Source organism: Trichosurus vulpecula, chromosome 7 (assembly GCF_011100635.1).
Source record: "Trichosurus vulpecula isolate mTriVul1 chromosome 7, mTriVul1.pri, whole genome shotgun sequence".
Lineage (NCBI taxonomy): Eukaryota > Metazoa > Chordata > Mammalia > Diprotodontia > Phalangeridae > Trichosurus > Trichosurus vulpecula.
Genome location: NC_050579.1, coordinates 95,001,866 through 95,028,056, shown reverse-complemented (window position 1 = coordinate 95,028,056; position 26,191 = coordinate 95,001,866). Strand labels below are relative to the sequence as shown.

Genomic DNA, 26,191 nt, shown 5'->3' with positions numbered 1-26,191 from the left:
TAGGCTCTTTTTTTAATCATGGCTTTCAGGTAGTCCAATAATTTTTAAATTCTCTCTCCAGGATCTATTTTCTAGGTCAGTGGTTTTTCCAATGAGATATTTCACATTGTCTTCCATTTTTTCATTCCTTTGGTTCTGTTTTTATAATATCTTGATTTCTCATAAAGTCACTAGCTTCCACTTGTCCTCCAATCTATTTTTGAAGGTAGTATTTTCTTCAGTGGTCTTTTGGACCTCCTTTTCCATTTGGCTAATTCTGCCTTTCAAGGCATTCTTCTCCTCATTGGCTTTTTGGAGCTCTTTTGCCATTTGAGTTAGTCTATTTTTTAAGGTATTATTTTCTTCAGTGTTTTTTTGGGTCTCCTTAGGAAGTCATTGACTTGTTTTTCATGATTTTCTCACATCACTCTCATTTCTCTTCCCAGTGTTTCCTCTACTTCTCTTACTTGATTTTCCAAATTCTTTTTGAGCTCTTCCATGGCCTGAAACCAATTCATATTTTTCTTGGAGGCTTTTGATGTAGGCTCTATGACTTCGTTGACTTCTTTTGGCTGTATGTTTTGATCTTCTTTGTCACCAAAAAAAGATTCTAAAGTCTGAGTCTGTTTTCACTGCCTGGCCATGTTCCCAGCCAACTACTTGACCCTTGAGTTTTTCATCGGGTTATAACTGCTTGTAGAGTAGAGAGTACTTTGTCCCAAGCTTGAAGGGCTGTGCTGCTGTTTTCTGAGCTACTTCTATTCCACCGTCACCTCAAGGTCTGCCACAGCAGTGCTCCTCCTCCCCCAAGAACTGCCAACCGGGACTGTGATCCAGATCCAAGCAGGGCAAAGCACTCCCTGCACTCCTGCTCTAATCTGCCACTCGATTCCTCCCATTGCGTGGGCCAGGGACTCCAGAAGCAGCTGACGCTGGAGCTCTGGAAGCAGCTGCATGAACTTCCTGCTGCAGCCACCACTGCACTGCCTCCACTGCCTCCATGGTTGGGGCCGGACCACTTTCACCCCTATCCAGCAGCTTTCCCACTAACCTGCTCTGTGGTCTTTGGCATTTGTGGGTTGGGAAGTCTGGTAACTGCTACAGCTCAGTGGTTCATGGCCATAAGGCCTGCTCTGGCTGGCCAACTCTTGGGCTGGTCTGTCCTGGCATGGCCCACACTGGGCTGTGTTCTGCTCCCAGCAATGTGCGATAGACCCTTCCCAGTGACCATCCAGGCTGTCCTGGGCTGGAGACCTGTTTCCCTCTGCTATTTCGTGGGTTCTGTAGCCCTCGAATTTGTTCAGAGCCATTTTTTACAGGTGTTTGGAGGGATTTGGGGGAGAGCTTAAGCGAGGCCCTGCTTTCCAGCTGCCATCTTCTATTATGTAGCTTTTTTGAAATGGAAATTTATTGCTGTATATTTTGAATCCTCTTATATTCTGCTGTGCACATGGCAATGCTTTTTTTCCCCTCATTTTGTATTTAAGGTTTAGTATTTAAGTTTAAAATAAACTAATAAAAATATTTTCATACTAATGAGTCCCCCTTCCCTCCCCTTTTTTTTTCTCTTTTGGATACAGGCCTAGCAGTGGTATTGGTGGATCAAAAAATATGCAGTTTTATAGCCTTTGGGCATTGTTCCAAATTGCTCTCCAGAATGATTGGATCAGTTCACAACTCTATCAACAATGCATTATGTCCCAATTTTCCCACATATCCCCTCTACCATTTATTATTTTCCTTTTGTGTCTTATTTACCAATCTGATAGGTGTGAGGTGGTACCTCAGAATTGTTTTAATTTGCATTTCTCTAATCAATAGTGGTTTAAAACATTTTTTCATGTGACTATAGATTTCATCATCTGAAAACTTCCTGTTCATATCCTTTGACCATTTATTTGTTGGGGCATTTTGTAAATCCTAAAACACTGTGTAAATGCTTTTTATTATTTTTCTTTTCTAGTCCTTTGGTTCTAGATTTTCCATCCAGGAACCACCTAGGTCCTACAGGAATGAGTTTTGTTGGGGAATGGGGGGAACCAGGAGATATCTGACCAGGGAAATATATTATCACACATGAACATAGCTGTAACTATTTTAGTTTACCAGCATATATATCAGTTGAACTGTCTTTGTTCATTGCTTATTCAGTGAACTTGTTTTCCAGGATTTTCAGGGAGAGCTCTTTTGAATTGTCTTGACTATGGCATTCATGTTCCCACACAAATATGGATTTGAATACTTGGCCATTATAGAGTAAATACATAAATAAGTCTATATATCTATATCTATCGATATATATTTATTTAATGGTGGGCCCAGACCTGTGATTTCATTGGTGCCGGGAGAGGAAACCTCTACTAATCGTGCCTGTCTTAGTTGTGTGGGGGCACTGAGTCTGAGGGACTTGCCCAGGGTCATACAGTGTGTGTAAGAGGTGAGACTTGAACCTGGACCATTGAGATCAGCTTTTTAACCACTACATCCTGCTTCCTTTCTGTAAAAATAGCTGATGTCTCTGACAAATTCTGTGAGAGTTGAGACATTTCATGGAATAGCTTGGAGTACTGTCCTCAGGAATCATTTACTTGTTAGTTTTCTATTACAGACTTAGTTCCTAAGTGCTGTTAGGTCTTGATACTTTGCTTGGTATTCTCCCTCACATGACTCAGCTCTGGTCTGGATTGGCAATTCAGTTCCATCCCCTAGTCTACATAACAACAGCCCTGTAGTTCCCAAAAGGAAGTACTTCTGCCAGCTCTTACAGAAAAGCACTCCAAAGCCAATTTAATGAGACCCCTAAAAAGTTTGTTGGTGATTTGTGCCCTTCCAACATTTTCAAAAAGTGTTTGTGACATCATTATTTAAGTGTGTGTTAAATTCAAATAGTAGTGGGAATGTTTATTATTCTGGGAGCTGTTGCTCAGTTTCTGTGATCAAATTCAGGCTTCTTGCCATCCCCTCCCCCATCCAGCAAGGAAAATCTTCTTTATTGCCTTCTGCCTCCCCAGCTGTGTACACTGATTGCTTATTTTATTTGTTTAAATGAAACAGCAAAATATTACCTCTCTGTAAACAGTAGCAATGAGCTGCTATTTTCACAGAGTTTGAATGTAGTGTATCATGTTGAATGCCCTGAAGCTCTTTAAAATGGAATTCTACCTAGTCAGTTCTAAAAGGTTACCACTTGTTCTGTTGTCATGTACTTTTAAAAAAATATTTTAAATATTCATTTATTTAAAATTTTTTTTAGAATACATATATGTTAATACACAAAAAGGAAGTGGATGATGTCACACAGGGAATATTTGTGTACTGATCAAACAGAATTTAGGGCTGTGTATCACACACCAAGATTGTAAGTTGGAAAAAAGAGGGAATCCATTTTTTTCTTCCTCTGGCATTCTCCACTTTCTTTAAAAAAATTTTTTTTGTTCTGAACTTATATGTCAAAAGAGTATTGCCATGTATATAGCACAACATAAAAAGGATTATATCTGAAACTGAATTTCATATTGCTTGCTTGTTAAAAAATGTGTAATTCTGCACATTACTTTCAAAACTGCCCTGCTTATCTGTGCTTCCTTCTGTTCTCTTCTATGCATTTAAAAAAAAAGTTTTACTGTCATTATCGTTGCTACCAATCTCTTCTACTTACTTCCTCATCCCCATTAAAAATCCCTCATGTACCTTAAGTTGTATAAAACAATTTAGTGATTTCACCTCTAAAATTTCATTATTAGGTAGGAAATAGGTTTTTTTTCTTAGTCTGTAAGAATGATGATATTGCTCTTCACAAAAACATAGCCTTAATTTTCATGGAGTGCACTCAAGCTTTTGAATATTAGTTCTGGTGCTTGGTTGAGGATTACTGAATGTCAGGTTTGTAACACTTGTATTAGAAATACGCTTGACACTGAAATTCCGGTATCAAGGGCAATCTGTTATTATTGAGGAATTCAAAGGAATTGGTTGTTCCTGGCCAGGAGCAGACTCCACCCTTGTTTAGGAATGGGTAGTGGAGTGTACAGGAGTGAGACCAACTTTATTCTGTTAGACTGACATAGATTGATGCACCATCATCTCAGTACCTCCCTTCAGAGAAGGGATTGGTCTGCTCCCTTGTAGGTCACAATCTTCTCTATACGCCCTAAACATGCAACTCCTCGGTATGTTCCCCCCTCCTTGTCATACATCCCATGTTCAAAAGTGGCAGAAAAGTCCTCCCTGTGGCTGTATGAGGTGATATTCAATTAGCCAATTAAGCATTTGTGGTAGCCATCTGACCCAGTTTTCTCTTCAACCCTGACCATCATCTGGCCAGTTTAGACCTGTTTTCCTAACATCCTGAAACTGTGGTTTCTGCAAAAACACAAACTATTCCCATTGGCTGAGCACACTCATCCTGGTTAATTTTTACTCCTTTGTTCAGGCTGACACTTCATTAATTTATTCTGTGGAACTCAATTAACTCTTCTGTGGAAACCTAACTTCACCTAACTGTTACCCATCTCTCACACTTGGTTAAGCTGAAAGCCAGTTGGATGAATGTTTTGTCACTGTCTAGAGTAAATATTGCTTCCTTAAAACTTTGCTCATAATGTATTTTTCTGATTGGCACCTAATTCTTCTTGGCTCCTGGAAGAATGCTTGGAGTCAGGCCTAGCTTAACTACTGATATTTAAACTCACTGCCAGATATGTTGATGCAGACCTTGGAAGGAGGCTTGTAGATGGTGAGGGGGCTGTTGCCTAGTAGCATTTTGTTAAGATTGATGCTGAATGAAAGGTGGGAAGGGATGGGAATTCTGTTCTATTTTTAGACTTTAAGTTTAAAAAAATGGTATGGGGTAGTGGATAGAGGGCCATCAATATCTGAGTCAGGATGCAAATACTACCTCTGATATCTGGTGTGACTGGGCTGTTGAGTCACTTAACCTCTCAATGCCCCAGGCAACTCTATGTGATGCTGATTGGCTTCATTTCTTCTTTGTAGTTGGGAGTTCCCTACGCTGATAAGATTACCGGTCCTGATAAAAAGTACTATTAGATGACTGAGCTTTACTGTATTCTGTTATCTGGAAATGGAAGGTCTTAAATTAGAGGGCTGGAAGAAATCTCAAGTTGTCATTCAATAAACATTTATTAAGCATCTACCATGCACCAGGACCTGTGCCAAGCACTGGGGATACAAAAAAAGAAGGCGGTCTGGCCCTCAAGGAGCTTGGTTGGTTGTCCTTTCTTCTCAGAGGTGACCAAAATGACATCACTATGCTAGAGTCAAGTTTCAAGGTGTATGACTGTAGCTGATCAGACCAATACAAGCTTGCAATGCTCTACCACAGGTTGGGCACAATTAGTCCGTGTGAACATTTGGGGTGGATTCTCTAAATTTGCACATCCTTTATTTCCTTTGAGCTGTTTCAATTCTGCTTTGCTCATAGAGCACAACACCTTCTCTGATGTGGGCTCCGGAGTGGTCTTGTGCCAGTGTCTCCCATATCACACAATCAATTCCACAGTTCTTAAGAGAGACCTTGAGAGTGTCCTTGTATCTCTTCTTCTGACCAACGTGTTAGTGATTGCCCTCTCTGAGTTCTCCATAAAATAGTCTTTTTGGCAAGGGTATGTTTTGCATTTGAATAACGTGGCCAGCCCAATTGGAGTTGTGCTCTCTGAAGCAGAATTTGAATGCTTAGCAGTTGAGCTCGAGATAGGACCTCAGTGTCTGGTACCTCATCCTGCCAGGTGATCTTCAGAATCTTCCTAACGCAATTCAAATGGAATCGATTCAGTTTCCTGGCATGGTGCTGGTAGGCTGTCTCGGTTTCACAGGCATACAACAATGAGATTAGCACAACGGCTCTGTAGGCTTTCACTTTGGTAGTCAGTCTCTTCTCTCCCACATTTACCATACTCTGGATCTAATAAGGGAGATAACATGCAAATAACTACAAACACAGCTCTATCTAGGATACACACTCCAGTTTTATCCATCTCCTCCTGCCTTTGGGAGGGCTGCCTTACTTTTTTCTTCAATTGAACTTGACACCCTATCTTCTCTCTGCCATTGGTAGGTAAGTTTAATTAATCTTGGTAGAATAGAATCTTTTTTTTTTCCTGACGATACTTTTAAGTTGTTCAGGAAGATGAAGCACATGTTTTAAAGAGGGTGATGCAGTTCAAGTCAGACAGCCCTGAAGAGAAGTGAAAATGATTAACTATATGATTTTGGCAAAACTGATGATATTGTCCTGTTTTTTATTCAGAAATTATTTGACTTAAGTCCTTGCTTTATATTTTTTCTATTCAGGTCTGACTTGACACTGATAGAAAGGCAGATCCAAAGGTGGAACTTCTCAGCTTAAAAACAAAACTCCCCCCACCCCCCAACTAAACAAAGCAGTGGAAAGAGCCAAGAGACCTGGGTTTTAATCCCAAACCTGCTATTTGCTTTCTGTGAGACTTGAGGGAAATCTATTAATATCTCTGGGGCTTAGTTCCCTCCTCTGTGAAATAAAGGCATTGGACTAGAGGGCCTAAGTTACCTTCAGCTCTAAATCGAAGATCATATGGAACTATTTAAAATATACTTTAAAAATGGCAGTTGTGTCTAGACCATTTTTTAAATGTGTTATTGCCAATACCTGAACCTGTAATTTATAAATGAGTGAGCTTGCTGTTCTAACTTGAGAAGCTGCACTAAAGATCTAGAGGTTTTTCTTTCCCCTGCTCTGGAATGATGCTAATGATCAAATTTTATCTTTTCGATGAAAGAATAATCCTTGCCAACATACTGATTTCAAAGAATAATAAGTAGGGAACTCAGTATAAAATTGGCCAGTTTTGGATCCTTTAAGGGGCCCCTGGTTACCAGAAGAATCTTGTTAGGATCAAGGAATTTAGAAGTGGGAGAGAATTTCAACAATTGATCCAACTCTGAGAGGTTAAGTGACTTGTCCAGGGTCATACAGATCATAGATATCAGAGCCAGGACTCAGAGCCAAGTCTTTTGACTCCAGATTATAGAATTTCAGACCCATTTTGTGAACCAGAATCCTCTCTGCAGCAGCATCCCTGCTGGTCAATTAGCCTTTATTTGAAAATGTCCAGTGAGAGGTGAGCTACCACCTCCTGAGAGATCCATTACATTTGAGACAGTTTGTATTGTTAACTTTTCCTTTAATTCAAGCCTAAATATGCCTCTCTATGGCTTCTACACATGGCTCCAAGCTCTAACCTCTGGGGACAAGCAGAACAAATCTCATTTTTCTTGAATTACTCCCCTTCATCTAGCTTTTTCACTGTTTCTCCAACATGACATTCCATTTCCCATTCTGTGTCTTTACATTGGACAAAGTACTTTTCCCATTAATTGGAATCCATTTCTCCTTTATCCTTGCCTCTTAGTCTCTAGTTCCTCTAAATCTTTCTTTCTCTCCTCTACCCTTTTCTGAATCCCCCAGTCATCTTGTATCTACTTTGCACATGCCCATAATGTACATGTCTCCTGCTTAGATTGTAAGCTTCTCTAGGGCAGAGACTGTGCTTTTATTCTTGTGTTTCTTGGTACCTGGAACATACATATATAATGGGCTTTTAATAACCTGTGTGATCTTTGGCAATTCAACCTCTTGGGGGCTCAGTTTTTTCATTTGTAAAGATATGCCCATCTCTGTCTTTTCTTCAGGCTAAACAACACCACTTCAGTTTTCCTCATATGGAATGATCTTGAGACCTTTTACTGTCATCATTTCCTTTGGATGTTCTTAAGCTTATCCATATTCTTCCTGAAACATGGTGATAAGAACTGAATGCAGAACCCTAGATGTAGTCCAACTAAGACAGTGTCTATTTTAATTAATTAACTGTTTTGATTGTCTCCACCCTTTTGGCTGATAACCTTATGATACACTAAAATCTCAACATATTTTCATAAGAGCTGCTGTCTTAGGCACCATCTTCCCAACCACCTCTTCGCTTCCTTTCTGGTGTAGACCTGGAAATGATCTACAACTTTTACCACTACAAACAGAAGAAAAATCTGTGGGACAATTCTGTGCCCACCTCGAGCTCCACTCCCAGTGTGATCAGAGTCACATTGCTAGTTTTCTATCTGAATAACATAGGATGTAGATTTAACATCAAAGTGCCAGTATCTTTAAGTTTCTGAAAAACTTCATCATAGCTATTATTTTGCTTAGTTTGAACTGCGTTCTATCTAAAAATGACAATGATGATTCTGAGCTTTTCCCCTCTAAAAGATACATTCAGTTTTGTGAGGCAGCGTGACGTAGTGGAAAGAGCTTTGGACTACTTAAATAACAAGCAATCATTTGACTGTTTCTTTATGAAAGACGCTGTTAAATGCGGGGAATACAAAACCAAAACTAAAGCAGCCCCTTCTCTTAAGGGAGACAACATGTACAAAGATGAGTATATATAGAATAAATAAAAACAATCGCAGGTGTTTAGGTGTGGGAATACATTAATGGTTGCAGGGATCAAGAAAGTCTTCATCTAGAAGATTATTTATGAACTGAGTCTTGAAGCAAACTGGGGATTACTGAGTCAAAGGAGAACAGCCAGTACAGACGCCCAGAGGTGTATGGAACAGCAAGTAGGCCAGTATGTCTGGATCTTGCTGTGTGTGGAGAGGTAGAGAGGGATCAAGATCATGAAGAGATTTAAATGCCAGACATAGGAGTTTATATTTGATCTTAGAAATAAGAGGAAGCTCCTAGAAGCTGTTAAGTAGAAAAATGATCAGATGAACGACTTTGGAGATATGGAGGCTTCACTGTAAGGAGGAGAAGTTAGAGGTAGGTAGAGCAAATAAGAAACTATTGCAGTTGCCCAGGAGAGAGGTGGTTAAAGCCATGTGAGTGGAGAAGTGCAGATAGGATTTGAAATAGGAAAAAGAGTACATTTGGAGAGAAAGATAATTCTGCTTTGGACATCTTGAATTTGAGGTGCTGTGCTACATACAGTTTGAGATGTCCAATAGTTAGTTGGAAATGTGAGTCTGGAGGTTAGGGCTGGATAAGTAGAACTGAGAAGCATCGGCATAGAGATGATAACTGGATCCATGGGAGCTGATCAGAGATCACCAGGAACAAGAGTATATAGAGAGAAGAGAGGGCCGTTGGGGACACTCAAATGTATGATGGCATTTGACAAAAGAGACTGAGGAGTGCAATTAGATAGGTAGGAGGAGAACCCAGAGTGAGCCCTGTCATGAAAACCTGAAGAGGAGAGAGTATCCAGGAAGAGAGGGTGTTTGATGGTATAAAATATTGAAGACAGATCAAGAGGGATGAGGGTGGAGAAAAAGGCCAGTAGATTTGGTAATTAAGATATCATTGGTAACTTTGGAGACAGCAGTTTTATTTGAGTGATGAATTTGGAAGGCGGATTGGGCTTGTTTTCTTATTCTGTGATTTTGATAGTCAAATTAGATTTTTAAGCTCTTAAATTTTTTTTTTTTGTATCTTTTCTTTTGTAGATCACTAGAGTTTCTCCCAATCTCCCTTCTCCTCCCTCTTCCTGAGAGCCATATAACAGATGTTTTTTAAACAAAAGAAAGTAGAGGAAAAAGTAGGCAAAACCAATCAATACACTGAAAAAAATCTGAAAACATATACAGTGAATCAGACCTGTGGTCTTTGCCTTTCTGCAGAGGAATGTAGTAGGGGGGCTTTAACTTCACTTTTAACTCTTAAAAATGGGTTTTCTCTGACTCACTATTTGAACATTCCTTGTCCTTTCCCATTTTTCCTGCTTTTGCTATTCTCTTTCATTGTTCCTTTCCTCTGGTAAATTCACAGATGCTTACTTTGATTGGGCTGCTTAGTGCTTTCCAAGACATGTTGTCCAGCCTTTTGTCAGCTTTGTTCAAATGAATGTGTTATGTCAGCAAGTATTAAGCACCTGCTAGTACCAGGCACTGTGCTAATAAGCTTTGGGGATACAAAGAAAGGCAGAATCATAGTTCCTGCCCTCAAGGAGCTCACAGTCTAGTGGGGGAGACAACATGCAAACTTTAGGTACATGCTGAGAAATCATATACAATGTAAGTTGGAGGTAATCAACAGATGGAAGACACTAGTATTATGGGGAGAGGAAAGGCCTTGGGTAGAAGGTGGGATTTTAGTTGAGACTTCAAGGAAGATGAGTCTGAAGATGAGGAGGAAGAGGTATTCCAGTCACAGAGGACAGCTAGTGAAAATACACAATTTTGTTTGAGCAATAGTGAGGAGGCCAGTGTCACTGGATTGTGGAGTATGTAGAGAGTGAAGACTGGGAAAGGAAGAAGTGGGTAGGTTATAAAGGGCTTTAAAAGCCAATCAGTATTTTATATTTGTTCCTGAAGGTAATATAGTGGGGTGTAAGACAGGTAAACACTAGCACATAGGAGGGCTGCTAGCTCAGGTTCACTCTTGATCTAGTCAGACAAGAGGACAGCTTTGGAGGGGCTAATAATCTCACTTTATTCTTGTCTAGTTCTTCTCAGTGGGAGTTGCTGATGATGGGAGCACCAACTCCTGCAGTATTCCCTAATCACCCTTCTTGCAGGGGCTGGTGAGAAGGGGAGGGGCAACTACTCATACATCTCTATGGGGTCAGCTTGTGCACTCTCCTAAATACCTTCAAGCCTCAATGGGGGCCAGTTGAGGCAAACACATATTCCCCCCAAGTCTTGATGGGGGACGATCAAGGCACGTACAGCATTCCAACTTGTGCATTCAACCCTCAGAGTTCCCCAGTCACTGACCAGTGCCTACCTGCTTTATAGGGCAACAGATAAGGAAGGTATCTTGCCAGCAATAGCCTCACAAGTTTATATTTCCTCGCTGTTATATCCACTGTGCAGTCGCAGTGGATATTTACAATTTAAGCACAAATATTTATATTATTTATCATTATATAATGCTGCACAAGCATGGTAGAGCTGTTTACAAGTCATGAGCCTGGGAAATAGAGATTGTTATGGCCATGGATCCTGGGAAACTAAACTCTAAGAAAGAATAACAAAAATCCACCTTACACACTAAAATCCACCATATTTATAGGGGGTCACTGGAGTTTTTACCTAGGAGGATGGCATGGTCAGGTTTGTGCTTTATGAAGACCATTTTGGTAGCTCAATGGAGGATGTATTGAATGAAGAGAGGCAGGTAGACCAACTAGAAGGCTCTTTATTGGATGAAGACGGAAGTGATGAAGGCCTGAACTAAGGTGATGGCAGTGTTAGTATATAATTAATTAATATTTTGTGAAGGGAAGCAAAAATTTATATTTTGGTGTTATGGAGTACTAATAAAAACAGATGAGTACCATGATTTAACCCAAACTTGTAATTTAAGTTTATCACCAGTGTATATATCTTTATTTGTCAGTCTTGTGATGTCTTTTATAGTTTTGTCTAAACTCATTGAAAATACTGCTATTAGTTTATTATTATTTAGCACTTCAATTTAAGATATCATTATTTTTTACCCTAATTTTAAGGTATTATTTTATTATTTAATTGTCCTTTGTTTCCCCACTTAGATGGTGTTTTCTTTGTACTTATACTACTTAATTCTCCTCCCTCTCTTCTCTCTCCCTCTCCTTCCCTCCAAGCACCTGTTACCTAGTCCCATACACAATAGATACCCACTAAGACATTTGTTATTTATTAAAAACACTGAACTGTGAGTCAAGGAAAACTGGATTCTAATCTTGGTTTTTCCCTTAACCTTTCTGTGTGATCTTGGGGAAGTTGTTTAACCTAAATGGGTCTCACTTTCCTCATTGCAAAATGAAGGGAGTTGGTCTAGATTTCCTTGAATGTTCCTTCCGGCTCTATCACTTTTTGACTCTGGGATAGTTGTAAATCTGATTCTGGAGATTAAAATAATTAGATGAGCTAGAAAGGTACAGAATATGACTTCAGAGAGCTACCATAATAGTTTTAATATAGGTTGTACTTTTCTCTTAAATCTAGCTGGTATAAAACTTAAATGTAGTTTATAATTGGTAGAATTTTTCCATATATAGTTACGTGCTTTTTCCCTTCCAAAATCTATCATTTTAGGGAGTGTGGTCTTTATTTGTTGTATACTTGCAGTCAAAACAGTATGATGACTGTGGAAGAATTAAAAGTTTTTCTGTTATAGTGACTTTCTTAAACAGAATTGACTTATAAAATTGTCTCACTCACTTTTACTAGAATGTAATGATTATTTTTTCTTCTTTCTAGTTATACATGGGAAGCTGTTGATATTGCAAGGCGTATACTTTATAAAATAAACCTCTGTGAAAATATGCCTATTCCCAAATGTGAGTCTAGTGCCATCTGTGCATATGATTTGAAGAATTTATCCTATTATTCAGTAGGTAAGTTAATCTACTCTTTTTTGCTTTTTGAAAAATGTTCGATGCTAAGTTTTAACCTATTAAAAATAAGTTCCAAAGTCTCTTCTTCATTATAAACATTTGCAGTGATTGTATCCTAAATGTAAAATTATTTATTCTCTCATTGGCTTCTATACTTCTTGTAACTATTTAACAAATGAGGTTTTTAGGATTTTTTGTTTATCTCATCTGTCACTGGGTTAGAAAAGCTAAGAGATGGTCCTTTTAAAAAAAGTCTTAACTTTGTAAGATTTTTGAATGTTTCACTAACATTCTTTAAGATTACATAATAGAATACTTTGTATCACAACTGCATTTTCAAAATTAAATTTTATTTTATTTTCATGAAGATCTGCCTTTTTTCCCTCCTTTTTTCTTTATTTCCTCCCTTGCTGAGAATGCAAGAAAAGCAGAATCCTTGCTACAAATTGGTATAATCAGGTGAAACAAATTGCTAATCAGAGTTCCTAAGTCTTTTGAAATTATTTGTCTTTACAATATTGTTACTACATAAATTATTCTTCTGGTTCTACTCACTTCATTTTGCATTAATTCATAAAAGTCTTCCTAAGTTTTTCCAGAATCATCCCCTTCATAATTTCTTACAGCACAAAGTATCCCACTACATTCATATATACCATAACTTGTTCAACCATTCTCCATTTGATCAGCACTTCCTCAGATTCCAGTTCTTTGCCACCACAAAAAGAGCTGTTACATATATTTTTTGTTTGTGTGAGTCCCTTTTCCTCTTTCTTTTATCTCTTTGGGAGTACTGACCTAATGGTATATGTACAGTTTTATAGTTTTTTGGGCACAGTTCCAAATTGCTTTCCAGATTGGCTGGACCAGTTTATACTCTGCTACTGTCATTTAATTAAATGTATCTGTTTTCCCATAGCCCCTCTAGCCTTTGTCATTTTTCCTTTTTATAAACTTTACCATTCTAATTGGTGGGAGGTAGAACATTAGAGTTACTAAGATTTGCATTTTTCTAGTTATTATTAAAGAATAGGTAGGTGGCTCTGTGGATGCAGTGCCAGGCCTGGAGTCAGGAACACTTGAGTTAAAAATCCAGCCTCAGATGCTTACTAGTTCTGTGACCCTGGGAAAGTCACTTAACCCCATTTACCTCAGTTTCCTCATCTATAAGATGAGCTGGAGAAGGAAACGGCAAACCTCTCCAGTATATTTGCTAAGAACACCTCAAATGAGGTCACAGTCAGGCATGACTGAAATGACTGAAGAACAACAAAAATTATCAGTGATTCAAAGCATTTTTACCCCATATGACTATTGATAGATTGGATTTCTTCCTCTGAAAACTGCCTGTTCATATTCTTTGACCATTTGTCAGTTGGTAGTGGCTCTTATCCCTCTAAATTTCGATCAGTTTCCTGTGAGACCTTTTTCAGAGAAACTTGCAAAACTTTCCCCCCTGTTTATTTGCTTCTCTTCTTTTTAATGTTACATAATTAAAATTATCCATTTTACCTTTCTCTTGTTTGGTAACGAACTCTTCTCTTGTCTATACATCTGACAGGCAATGTATAGTGAGACTGGAAAGGTAGGTTGGGACTGGCTTGTGGGAAGGGCTTTAACTGCCAAGCACAGGAGTTTATATTTTAGCCTAGAGGAAATAGGGGGCTAGTGGATGTATCATGCTAAGACTTATGCTTAGGGAAAATCACTTTGGCAGCTCTGGAGGATGGATTAGTCTGGTTAGAAGCTCTTGACAAGGAAACTATTTAATGCTGACGAGGGTCTGAACTAGTGTAGTGCCTATGTGAGCAGAGAGAAGAGGATCAAGGGAAGAGATAACAAGATTTGGCAACTGGCTTGGTGGGGTGAAGAAGGTTGAGGAATCAAGCACTGATGTTTGTTTGTGAACCTGAGAGACTAGAAGGATGGTGGTGCCCTGGACATAAATGGGGACGTTTAGACTTCCCTTTTGGACTTGTTAAATTTTAGATGTCTGTAGGACATCCATTTTGAAAAGTCTAATGGGCAATTGATGATAATTTGTACAACTGGGAGTTATTTGCATAATGATAATTAAACTCATGGCATTGGTGAGCTTATCTAGAGAGAGGATCTAAGGTCAACTCTTGTGGTATATCCTGTATTTGAAATGGATGCTAATGCAGTAAAGGAGATTGAGAAAGACAAGATCAGATTGGGAGGAGCAGAACCAGGAATGAAGTTTTGTGAAATCTGTTAAAAAAGAGAGAATCTCCAGGAGCAGAGAGTGGCCATTACTGTCATATTCAGAAAACAGAATGAAGGAGGATGAGTACTGAGAAAATACTGCCAGATTTTGCAGTTAAGAGATGAGTAGTAGCTTTGGAGAGGCCAAATTTGATCATTCTCATTACTGTTTTTTTTTTTTTTTTGTTTTGACAATGCGGTTGGCATATTTTATCTTCTGGTTCTTTTTACTTCACTTTGTATCAGTGCACAAGTCTTCTCATACTTTGTATTTCATATGTTCATTATTTCTTATGACACTATGATTCCATAATATTAGATGGGGCACATAAATGCCACAGTATCTTGTTATTCCCCAGTTGATGGGAATCAACTTTGTTTCCAGTTACTTGACACTACAAAAAGCACAACTATGAACAATTTATTGTATATGGAACATTTTTTTGACATGAGGTATATAGGTCCTCTTTACCAACCTTTGCCCACCTCACCCCCCTCAGAAAAAGAAGCACAAAGTTCTTGAAACAGCTATACCTAATCTGAAAATAGATGTCCCATTTTGCATCTTGAGTCTGTCACTTCTCTTTCATTAAGTGGATAGCATACTTCATTATAAGCCCTCTCAAACTTTAGTTGATCATTGTATAATTTAGAATTCACATATTGTTAATGTTGTACAAATTGTGATCCTGATTCTGTTCACTCAACATCATTTGATACAGGTCTTCCCAGATTTCTCTGAAACATCCTTATCATCATTTCTTATTGTATGCTAATATTCTTTTACATTCATAAAACATAATTTGTTTAGCCATTTCCTCATAGTTGGTTCCCCATTTGTTTCGGGTTCTTTGCTACTAATAATTTTGTACATATGGGCCTTTTTCTTTCTTTGATTTCTTTGGGGTAAAAGCCTAGTAATGGTATCATTGGGTCAAGGAATATGCACAGTTTAGTGACTTTGGGTGGGGGGGAATAGTTCCAAATTGCTTTCTTGGTCAAAATAGTTTTACTACTTTCAGTTTTGTTTCATTATTTTTCTTTCTGCTTTATTACTGTGTATGTTTTTTTTTCCTGTTTCTTTTTACTTCTGTGTCAGTTCATATAAATCTTTCCATGCTTTTCTGAATTCATGTACCCCAAATGAGAGACATTCTGGCATAGGCCAGAGAATTTTCCAAGTCAGTCTTCATTGGGTTCAATTCCTTCCTCTGATACATAGTAATCTTAGGTTAGTTTCTTAACCTCACAGTGCCACTAGGAAGCTCTCTCTACGAATATTAGTTGCAGAGTAGGTGAGCCTGTCCTGCATTACTAAGTTTTCCTTTGGAACTTCTTTATACTAGTGACAAAAGTAAGTCTTGTCTGAAAGCCAAATTCCCTAGACATTGGGAACCTACTCTTTGCTTCTCAGTTCCTTGCTGTCACCAAAGGTGATACAATGAAAAAAAAATATTTATCTCACCTTTCTTTCTGTCTTAACAGCCAGCGCTTCTAGTGCATTTAAAGTAAGGTTTGAGTCAAAAAATTTAGTTTTTATATATGTCTCTCAGGAATATATAAAATTCTTTGCCCTTTTCATAAAAGAAGGAAGTCCAAATAATGATCTCCTGAGTGAAGTAAAGATTGAATCTGTCATAGTGAACCAGTTTTGTAGAGAGAACTTCCTAATTTGCAGAAAAGGTGTAGGCGAAAATTAAATTCTTGAATAGTTTTCAGAAGTACATGTAGGAGAGGGTTAGTAGCATAAAAATTATCTGTCATCCAGTCTCTGTAGGAGCAGATATAACACTCTTGGGCTTTCCCCTTTTCTATTCAGCCCAAGTATGTATTTGTGAAATTCATTTTTATTCGGCTGATGATGTTATACTGATTTCAGAAATATGTGCATGTGCGGGAAGATGTGCAGATCCTTGGAAAGACTGGATCTTCCAAATTATTGCCTGTGACTCAAGAATTAGCTAGGAAAGAAATGCATTGGTTTTCTTAAGAGATTGTATTTCTCAGTTGTCCTTGGGGTTAGAGATCTGGTTTTAGATCTCCAGCTGTGGTTTCTAGCTTTAGAAACAGGGCTATATTTATTGTGAATTTTTGATCCAAGGATTAGTAATGTGAACCTGTAGCCTGAAAATGATGGTTTATATCACCTCTAATGTCCTTTTTAGCCGTAATTCCTACAATCCTTATTTTATGGATAGTGATTAGCTACAAATGTCTATTTGCTGCCTTTCATTGTAGATGAGGGTCCCATCACCTCATGGTAGCATCAACCTTCTAAATCATGTTTATTGCCTGCCAGGACTGATTTTCTACTTTTATCGTATTATTCTTCTCAAGAACCTATAGCTCCCTATTTTCTTATGTTTTTGGGAGAATCAAGCTGTATTTTCACTGATATAGGGAACACTTAGTGAAGAAACTTTTACTAACACAGACTACTGTGTTAGGTCCAATGGAACAGAAACTATTTCTCCAAGAATAAGCTTCCAAGGAAAGAAACATGCAAGTAGAAAATAACCATACGTCAAATACTACATAAAACAAATGTGATGAGAGGTATACATTGTACAGAGGAGGCCTTTGTTTTCTTTTCTGTTTCAGATTTAGCAGATAGGTTTGAAATATTCCACCAATACTAATACTACCAGAACATGAAACACTTGGTCATGCCTTTTATTTATTTTGTGTACATAATACTTTGTATCTATTTTGTATTCTTTATATACTTACATATGTACGTGTTGGATTCCCTGATTATACTGAACTCCTGGGAGTAGAAGCTATTTCTTTTTTTTTTTTTTTTTTTTGTATCCTTAGAGCCTAGCATATAGTTATGGTAGGCGGTTAGCAAATAAATACATGGCTGATTGATTTATCATAATACCTCACATCATGGATGTATTCTTGTCAATGAAGCAGAAAAATAAAATAAGAAAAAATAGAATAAGGCTTTCGAAAGGCACACTGGAAGGGCTAGCAGAGGGTTGAACAATGGTGGAGTAAATCTGGAGAGAATTATAATTCAGCTGGATAGAGATGAAAGCATTGGAAAGACGTAGTAGGGAGGGTTTTATGCCTAAGGCACTGCTTGTTATTCCACACATCCTAATGAATGCCCTTGTCAACACTATACTTTTATTCCAGAAATGCTAACTTTGCACAAAATGTGTCTTTAGGTTTCCCCCTTTGAAATTATCTTTAGAACTTGCATTCTTTTGAGTATTGTCTGTGGAGGCAGAGCCAAAATAGTGGAGTAAGAGGAAGCAGTAGAACCTCCCATTGCTCCACAATGATCTAATGCATCATACCAAATTCTGTCAGTCTGTCTGTCTGTCAGTCAAGAAAGTCAGAGTTATTTTTCCTTCCCAGGGCAGCTAAAGGAGAGAGAGAAAAAGAGGCCTATGGACACTGGAGTCAGAGTCTGGTCAGAAACATGCATTCCATTATCCAGGGATTGATAGAAAGCTGAGAGAGGCACCAGGGCGGGAATTGCCATGTTAGAAAGAGATTGGAGACCCTGGAACCTAGTGCTAAGTGTAAGAATAGGTTCCATCTGGCAGCTCTGCCACCTATTACCCTAGTCTAGGTTATACATATAGGATGGAAAGGGGAAGTTGTGAATGTGGGCTCTAGCTATGTGCTGAGCAAGGGACAAGCTCTAGAAAAAAAATGTAGCTATGTGGCTTTGATCCCAGGAGCAGAGCAGTGACTCAGTTATAGCCTTTAGCTCAGTACGTATAACAAGGATTGGAGTCCACTAGCTAAAGGGAACCAGCAGTTCAGACACTCTGAACCTGCCTAGCATCAGTAGGCTAACAGTGACTGACTCCAGCAGCAGTTTACTGAAACTTCCAGCCAGGGAGAAACCACTAGACCCAGACTTGAGTCAGGAACTTGTAGGAGTCCAGTGAACAAACCTCTCTCCAGATCACACCACTTTGGGAGTGTTGAAATCTTATAGGCCCCCAAACTGAGCTATGAAAGCAAAAGAAGGATGTAAAGGAACAGAAGCTGGGAGTTAGACATTGCATCCACCCCCATGGAGTGTACCAATCCCAGAACTAACATATATTCTGAAGTTAAGAAGAAGGCTGGAAGAATGAGCAAACAAACAAAAAAATCCCAAGATAAAAAGCTACTCTGGTGAAAGGGAAGCTCAAGATAACAACACAGAAGAGAATGACTTAAAAAAAAATCTACAAGCTTTCTCAAAGAAAAATTCAGGTTAGATACAAGTCCAACAATAATTCCTAGAAGAGTTAAGAGCAAGATTTGAAAAAAAAAGCCAAAAAATATTTTAAAACCCAAATGAGAATAGAAGAGAAAAAAAAATGAAAAAAAGCAGGAGTTACAGAAGAAAGATATAAAAAGAGAATTAGTAGCTTAAAATTATTGGCCAAGTGAAAGCTAATAACTCCATGAAATAAGGTTATTGACCATGGCATCAAATCTTCATCTTTTAAGGGGGAGTTGAATTTTTGGAGTGATTATTTTGAATTTAAACCTTTTGAAAAGATTTACTGTGAACTGTAGCATTTTCTGTATAAAGTCAGTCATTGGGCCATACGTAATTTTTTTTTTTAACATTGCACAGAAGCTGAGGAATTTCTGCACAGTAAACCGCATTGACGCTTTGGCCCCATGGATGAATTTTCTGTAAGCAGTGTCATTGCCAACAAAGAAATAAATCAATATGGTCTTCTCTTATGTTTTTTGACATGGGTTTCAGAGATGCTGGCATTTTCCAGTGCAAGCCTTGATGTTTCATTTCTGTACCATATTCGAAACAGTATGTTTCATCACTAGTTATGATCTGTACAATGGGAAAGACTAGAACACATGTAAGATGTTTGATGTTTATTTCATCACTTAATATCTGACATTCTTTTTAGAAACTTCACTCATGTTTATTTTAGCACAAGATTATTTATGAAAATAAAACTCATCAGCTGTCATTTTTATCTATTTGGATGAACTAAAACTCTGACCTTTTGAACATTTTCATTTTCTTATGTGTAGTTGAATGACTGCTTTGTATGTTGTCATGTACATTCTTTACTACTTTTTTTTTAAACCCTTCTTATGCCTATCTGAATTTCTTGTCCTTGATATTTCCTTACTCCTCATCCCACTCTACCCCCTAAGCCTTGTTTGAATATATCAAGCATCTTATTTGTCGATTTTCCTTAAAAGAATCTGATATGCTTTGTTGACATACTTGAATCACCACAGTTTCTATCACAAGGATAAATTTAGACTATATTTATGATTTATATGTTAGTAATCTTTGATACTATGGTCTTATTTCTGTCTTTAAGAGGGGATAAAGGAGTATGAAATATGAAAGGAAAATGAAAGAAAATCTTTAATAGTAAATGTTTATACTCGCAAGTTCTGAATCTGACGTAATGGCAAATTGTTGTTTTCTATATAGTTGTTGGAAACTTTTTCTTTTTTAGCTAGACTGTCTTCTGTAGGGTTGGTAGTTGTATCATAGTGGAAGTAAGACTGTTTTGCATGCTTGCCAACTTCTGGGTTCACAGAGAGACATTTGTGAATTATGGTGGCTCTTTGCAGGGGGAAGTGTCAAGATTTGTGATCTGATGTCCAGGAATTGGGAAGGCTCACATTTTGAAACTGTTCCAGTGCAGATGTATAATTTACAGTTTTAAGGAGTTGTCTAGAACAGGGCTGTCCAAAATGCGGGGATTTATGCAGCCTGCCTACAAGCATAGAAATTTACATAAATGCTTTAGTAAACTAAGCTGAGCTCTCACAGTGCTCTCACTAAATGGCAAATCTAAATATGTTGTCCATTGTTTCAATAAAAACCTAAGGTTGGACAGCCCTGATCTAGAGGCTAAGTAACTAGACCATGGTCATTCTAGGAGGATTTGAACCCGAATCTTCTTGATTCCCGGTTGCTTCTCCTGGATGCTATGAAAAAAGAAAGCGAAAGCTTAATGAATATTGAAGGAATTAAAAAATTTTCGAACCCCATAGGCTTTTGTTTTTTGTTTTTAAGTGACTTTATTTGTTTATCCCCAGAGAAGATCAAAGTAAATTTGTTCCTAAAGTACTTAATAAGGCTTCTTCACCTTATTTCTAACTGTCTGGGGAGCTTGATAGCACAAGTTGGATCCTGAGATGATCTTGAAAGTAGGTGATTTGTGTGGATGGGTGAAATCCAATGGATCCCTACAATTCAGCTGCAACTAATTGATGTTTATAGAGCACTTAATGTGGTTCTCATTGCCCCCATAACACTTCACTATATGTGATACCAAGGTTCAAATCGTTCAAGCATTTATCACTTTTCTTAAGGAACTTTATTTCATTTAAGAGAAATAAAACTTGGCAATTTTTTGACTGCTTAAAGAGTTTATGATTTAACAGCATACTCTTTTCAACATTTTGACTCATAGTCCCTTTAATTTGGTATATAGTCATCAAGAGTTGCCATATTCATAAAATTCATTACTCGGAGACTACCATGGTGATAGACTTTTTGAACTCTGATTCTCAGACAGTAAGCATCCGATTCATGGCCAGATCTATAATTAGCTTTCTAGTTTTGTAAGGACCTATCAGAGCTTGTGTTTTGTTGGCTTAGCCTTTAAGAAACCAGAGTCAACTCCATGTCACAGTTAGGCATTCCCCAAGAGGACTCATGGCAAAGACATATGCAAAAACATTTAATAAAAGGCAAAAAATGCAAAGGCTTTGAGGAGGTATAAGCAATAGGCTGTAATAGTAACATTTTAATATAGTTTTCCCCCCAATTACATGTTAAAATGATTTTTTAAAACATTTTTTAAAAAAAGTTTTGAGTTCCAAATTCTATTCACCCCTCCTTGTCCCCCTACCCCCCCAACGGTAAGCAATCAAATATAGGTTATACATGTGCAATCATGTAAAACATTTTCCTATTAGTAATTTTGTTCAAGAAGACTCAAACACAAGAAAAAGAAGGAAAGAAAGAAAGAGTGTGCTTCAGTCTGTATTCAAACAATATCAGTTCTTTCTTTGGAGGGGGATAGTGTGCTTCATTGTTAGTCCTTTGGGATTTTCTTGGATCATTGTATTGCTGAGAATAGCTTAGTCATTCATAGTACTTCATCAGTGTTGCTGTTGCTGTGTATAATGTTCTCTTGGTTCTGTTCACTTCAATTAGCATCAGTTCATGTAAATTTTTCCAGGTTTTTCTGAAATTATCCTGCTTGTCATTTCTTACAGCACAATAATATTCCATTATAATCTTTTTTTTCCATCATTTTATTTTTATTTTTTTTTAATGTGGAACACTCAGTTCTACATAATTTTGAGTTCCAGATTTTCTTTCCCCCCGCCTCCCTCCCTCCCCAAGATGGCATGGAATCCGATATATCTTCTACGTATAACTTTGCATTGAACTTATTTACACATTAGTCAAGTTGTGAAGAATTGTGACCAATGGAATGAATCATGAGAAAGAAGAAACAGAACCAAAAAAAAAAACCCCCAAAAACAAAAGGGAGAGAAAAAAAAGGGGAAAAAAAAGGCAAGCATAAAGTATGCCTCAATCTGCATTCATATCTCATAGTTCTTTCTTTGGATGTAGATAGCATTCTCCATCGTGAGTCCTTTGGAGTTGTCTTTGCACCTTGTGTTGCTGAGAAGAGCAAAGTCTATCAGGATTCGTCCTCACAGAGTCCATATATGTTGTGTATAATGTTCTCCTGATCCTGCTCCTCTCACTCAGCATTATATCGTGTAGGCTTTTCCAGGTTGTTATATAGTCTGTATCACTCCCATTTCTTATAGCACAATAGTATTTCATTACATTCATATACCACAACTTGTTCAGCCATTCCCCAACTGATGGGCATCCCCTTGATTTCCAATTCTTTGCTACTACAAAAAGAGCTGCTATAAATATGTTTATACATATGGGTCCTTTTCCACTTGTGTGATCTGTTTAGGATACAACCGTAGAAGTGGTATTGCTGGGTCAAAGGGTATGAATATTTTTATAACCCTTTGGGCATAGTTCTAAATTGCTCTCCAGAATGGCTGGATCAGTTCACAACTCCACCAGCAATGTAACAATGTTCCAATTTTCCCACATCCTCTCCAGCATTATTATTTTCCTGTTTTGTCATTTTAGCCAATCTGACAGGAGAGATGTCGTACCTAAGAGTTGTTTTGATTTGCATTTCTCTAATCAGTAGTGATTTTGAGCATTTTTTATATGCCTGTAGATATCTTTAATTTCTTCCTCTGTAAACTGCCTGTTCATATCCTTTGACCGTTTCTCAATTGGGGAATGACTTGCATTCCTATAAATTTGGCTCAGTTCCCTGTATATTTTAGAGATGAGGCCTTTATCAGAGACACTGGTTGTAAAGATTTTGTCCCAGTTTTCTTCTTCCCTCCTAATCTTTGTTGCATTGGCTTTTTTTGTACAAAAACATTTCAATTTAACATAATCAAAATTATCCATTTTGCATTTTGTAATGCTCTCCATCTCTTGTTGTGTGATGAATTCTTTTCTTTTCCATAAATCTTATAGGTAAATTATTCCTTGCTCTCCCAAATGCTTGTAGTATCAGCCTTTTTTTCCTAAATCATGAACCCATTTTGACTTTATTTTGGTATATGGTGTAAGATATTGGTCTCTGCCCAGTTTCTGCCCTACCATTTTCCAATTTTCTCAGCAGTTTTTGTGAAATAGTGAATTCTTAGTCCAGAAGCTGAATTCTTTGGGTTTATCAAAGAGTAAATTGCTATAGTCGTTGACTTCTCCATCTTGTGTACCTATCCTATTCCACTGATCCATGACTCTGTTTCTTAGCCAGTACCAGGTAGTTTTTATGACTGCTGCTTTATAGTACAGTTTAATATCTGGTATGGCTAGGCCACCTTCTCTAGCATTTCTTTTCATTAATACCTTAGATACTCTAGACCTCTTGCTCTTCCAGATGAATTTTGTTATTATTTTATCCAGCTATGTAAGATAATTTTTTGGTAGTTTGATTGGTATGGCCTTGAATAGATAGATTAATCTAGGTAAAATTGTCATTTTTATTATATTAGCTTGGCCTAACCATGAGCAACTGATATTTTTCCATTTATTTAGATCTGACTTTATTCACGTGAAAACTGTTTCATACTTATGTTCATATAGTCCCTGGGTTTGTCTTGGCAGGTAGACTCCCAAATATTTTATAGTGTCTACAGTAACTTTGAATGGAATTTCTCTTTCCATCTCTTGCTGTTGGGCTTTGTCAGTAATGTATAGGAATGCTGAGGATTTATGTGGGTTTATTTTCTATCCTGCAACTTTGCTAAAGTTGTTTATTATTTCACATAGTTTTTTACTTGATTCTCTAGGATTCTCTAAGTAAAATCATCATATCATCTGGTTATTCCCCAATTGATGGGCATCCCTTTGATTTCCAATTCTTAACCACCACAAAAAAGAGTGGCTATAAATATTTTTGTACATATAGGTCCCCCCCCCCCCCGCCTTTTTTAAAAATGTCTTTGGGATATAGACCTAGCAGTGGTAATACTGGATCAAAGAGTATAAGCACAGTTTTATGGCCTTTTGAGCACAGTTCTAAATTGCTCTTCACAATGGTTGAATCAGTTCACAACTCCAACAGTAGTGTATTAGTGACCCAGTTTTCCCACATCCCTTCCACTATCCATCATTTTCCTTTTTTGTCATAGTAGTCAATCTGATAGGTGTGAGGTAGTACCTCAGAGTTATTTTAATTTGCATTTCTCTAATTAATCTTGATTTTTAGAACATATTTTCGTACGGCTATAGATAGCCTTTATTTCTTTATCTGAAAACTTCCTGTTCATATCCTTTGACCATTTATCAATTGGGGAATGACTTGTATTTTTGTGAATTAGACTCAGGTCTCTATATTATTTGAGAAATGAGTCCTCTATCAGAAATATTGCAAAATTCCTGTCTACCCCCAGTTTTATACTTTCCTTCTAATTTTGGTTGCATTGGTTTTGTTTCTGCAAAAACTTTTAAATTTTATATAGTCAAAAATTATCTGTTTTACATTTTGTAATGCTGTCTATCTCTTGTTTGGTCAGAAATTCTTTCCTGATGCATAAATTTGACATATACTATTCCATGCTCTTCTAATTTGCTTATGGTATCGTTCTGTATATGTAAATCATGTAACCATTTTGAACTAATCTTGGTAGACAGTGTGAGATGTTGGTCTGCTCTTAGTTCCTGCCTTGCTGTTTTGCAGTTTTCCAGCAGTTTTTGTGAAATAATGACTTCGAAAAGCTTGGATTTTTGGGTTTATAATATGCCAGATTACTATGGTCATTTACTATAATGTAATTTATACCTGATCTGTTCTACTGATCCACCACTCTATTTCTTAGCCAGTACCAGCTTGTTTTGGTAATTACCGCTTTATAATGCAGGTTGAGATCTGGTATGGCTAGACCCTAGCCTTCCTTCACAGGTTTTTTTTTAATTGATTCCTTTGATAGCCTAATTTTTTTGTTCTTCCAGATGAATTTTGTTGTTTTACCTAGTACTATAAAATAATTTTTTGATAGTTTTGTTGTTATGGTACTGAATAGATTAATTTAGGTAGAATTATCATTTTTATTATATTGGCTTAGCCTACCCATGAGCAATTAATATTTTACCAGTTGTTTGGATCTGACTTTATTTGTGTGAAAAGTATTTTATAATTGTATTCATATAGTTCCTGGTTTCGTCTTGGCAGGTAAGTTCCTAAGTATTTTATATTGTCTACAGTTATTTTAAATGGAATTTTTCTTTCTGTCTCTTGCTGCTGGGCTTTGTTGGTTATATATAGAAATGTTGATGATTTATGTGAGTTTATTTTGTATCCTGCAACTTTGCTAGAGTTGTTAAAATTTTAAGTAGCTCTTTAGTTGATTCTCTAGAATTCTTTAAATGTAACATCATATCATCTGCAAAGTGATAGTTTTGTTTCCTCATTGCCTATTCTAATTTCTTCAATTTCTTTTTCTTTTATTGCTATAGCTAACATTTCTAGTACAATACTGAATAACAGAGGTGATAATGGGCATCTTTGTTTCACCCCTGATTATATTGAGAAAGCTTCTAGATTATCCTCCTGTGTGGGATGAAAGACCCTCACCAATTGAAAGTTAATTTATAGTAAGGAGTCATCTCAGGGTGGGAACAGAAATAAATTTTATTCAGTTCTCGAGAATAGGGCATCCTCTGCCACAACAGGGCTAGCAGGAGGAGGCACTTTACAAGGGGCAAAGCACCAATAATTATACCTAACACAAGACAATTCCCGCCCACCTCTGACTCTTCTCACCATTAGCTGGGGGGGGGGTGGGGGTGGGTGGGTGGGCTTACAATCTGAGCATGAAAGCTAGACAAAGAACCAGGAAATCAAGGCACAGAAACTCCAATTCCCATTCCCTTAGTTAATGATTACAACTGAGGTGACATCTATAAATCTAGAGAAGGAGAATAGGATAAGGGGAGGGGGGGGGACCCTCTCCATTCTTCTACAGGTAGTAGTACTACTGGTACTACTAGTAAAGGAAAGTGGGTCACAGTGACCCTATTCTTA

General features: G+C 37.5%; 1 protein-coding gene across 1 annotated transcript in view; it reads left to right on the top strand.

Annotated features, from left to right (window-relative positions):
* Positions 1–26,191, top strand: part of IGF2R (insulin like growth factor 2 receptor) — a 164,147-nt gene that overhangs the window by 34,881 nt on the left and 103,075 nt on the right. The window contains exon 2 of the mRNA XM_036768976.1: positions 12,223–12,359. Within this exon, the coding sequence (XP_036624871.1) occupies positions 12,223–12,359 (137 nt within the window). The remainder of the gene's footprint in view (positions 1–12,222; positions 12,360–26,191) is intronic.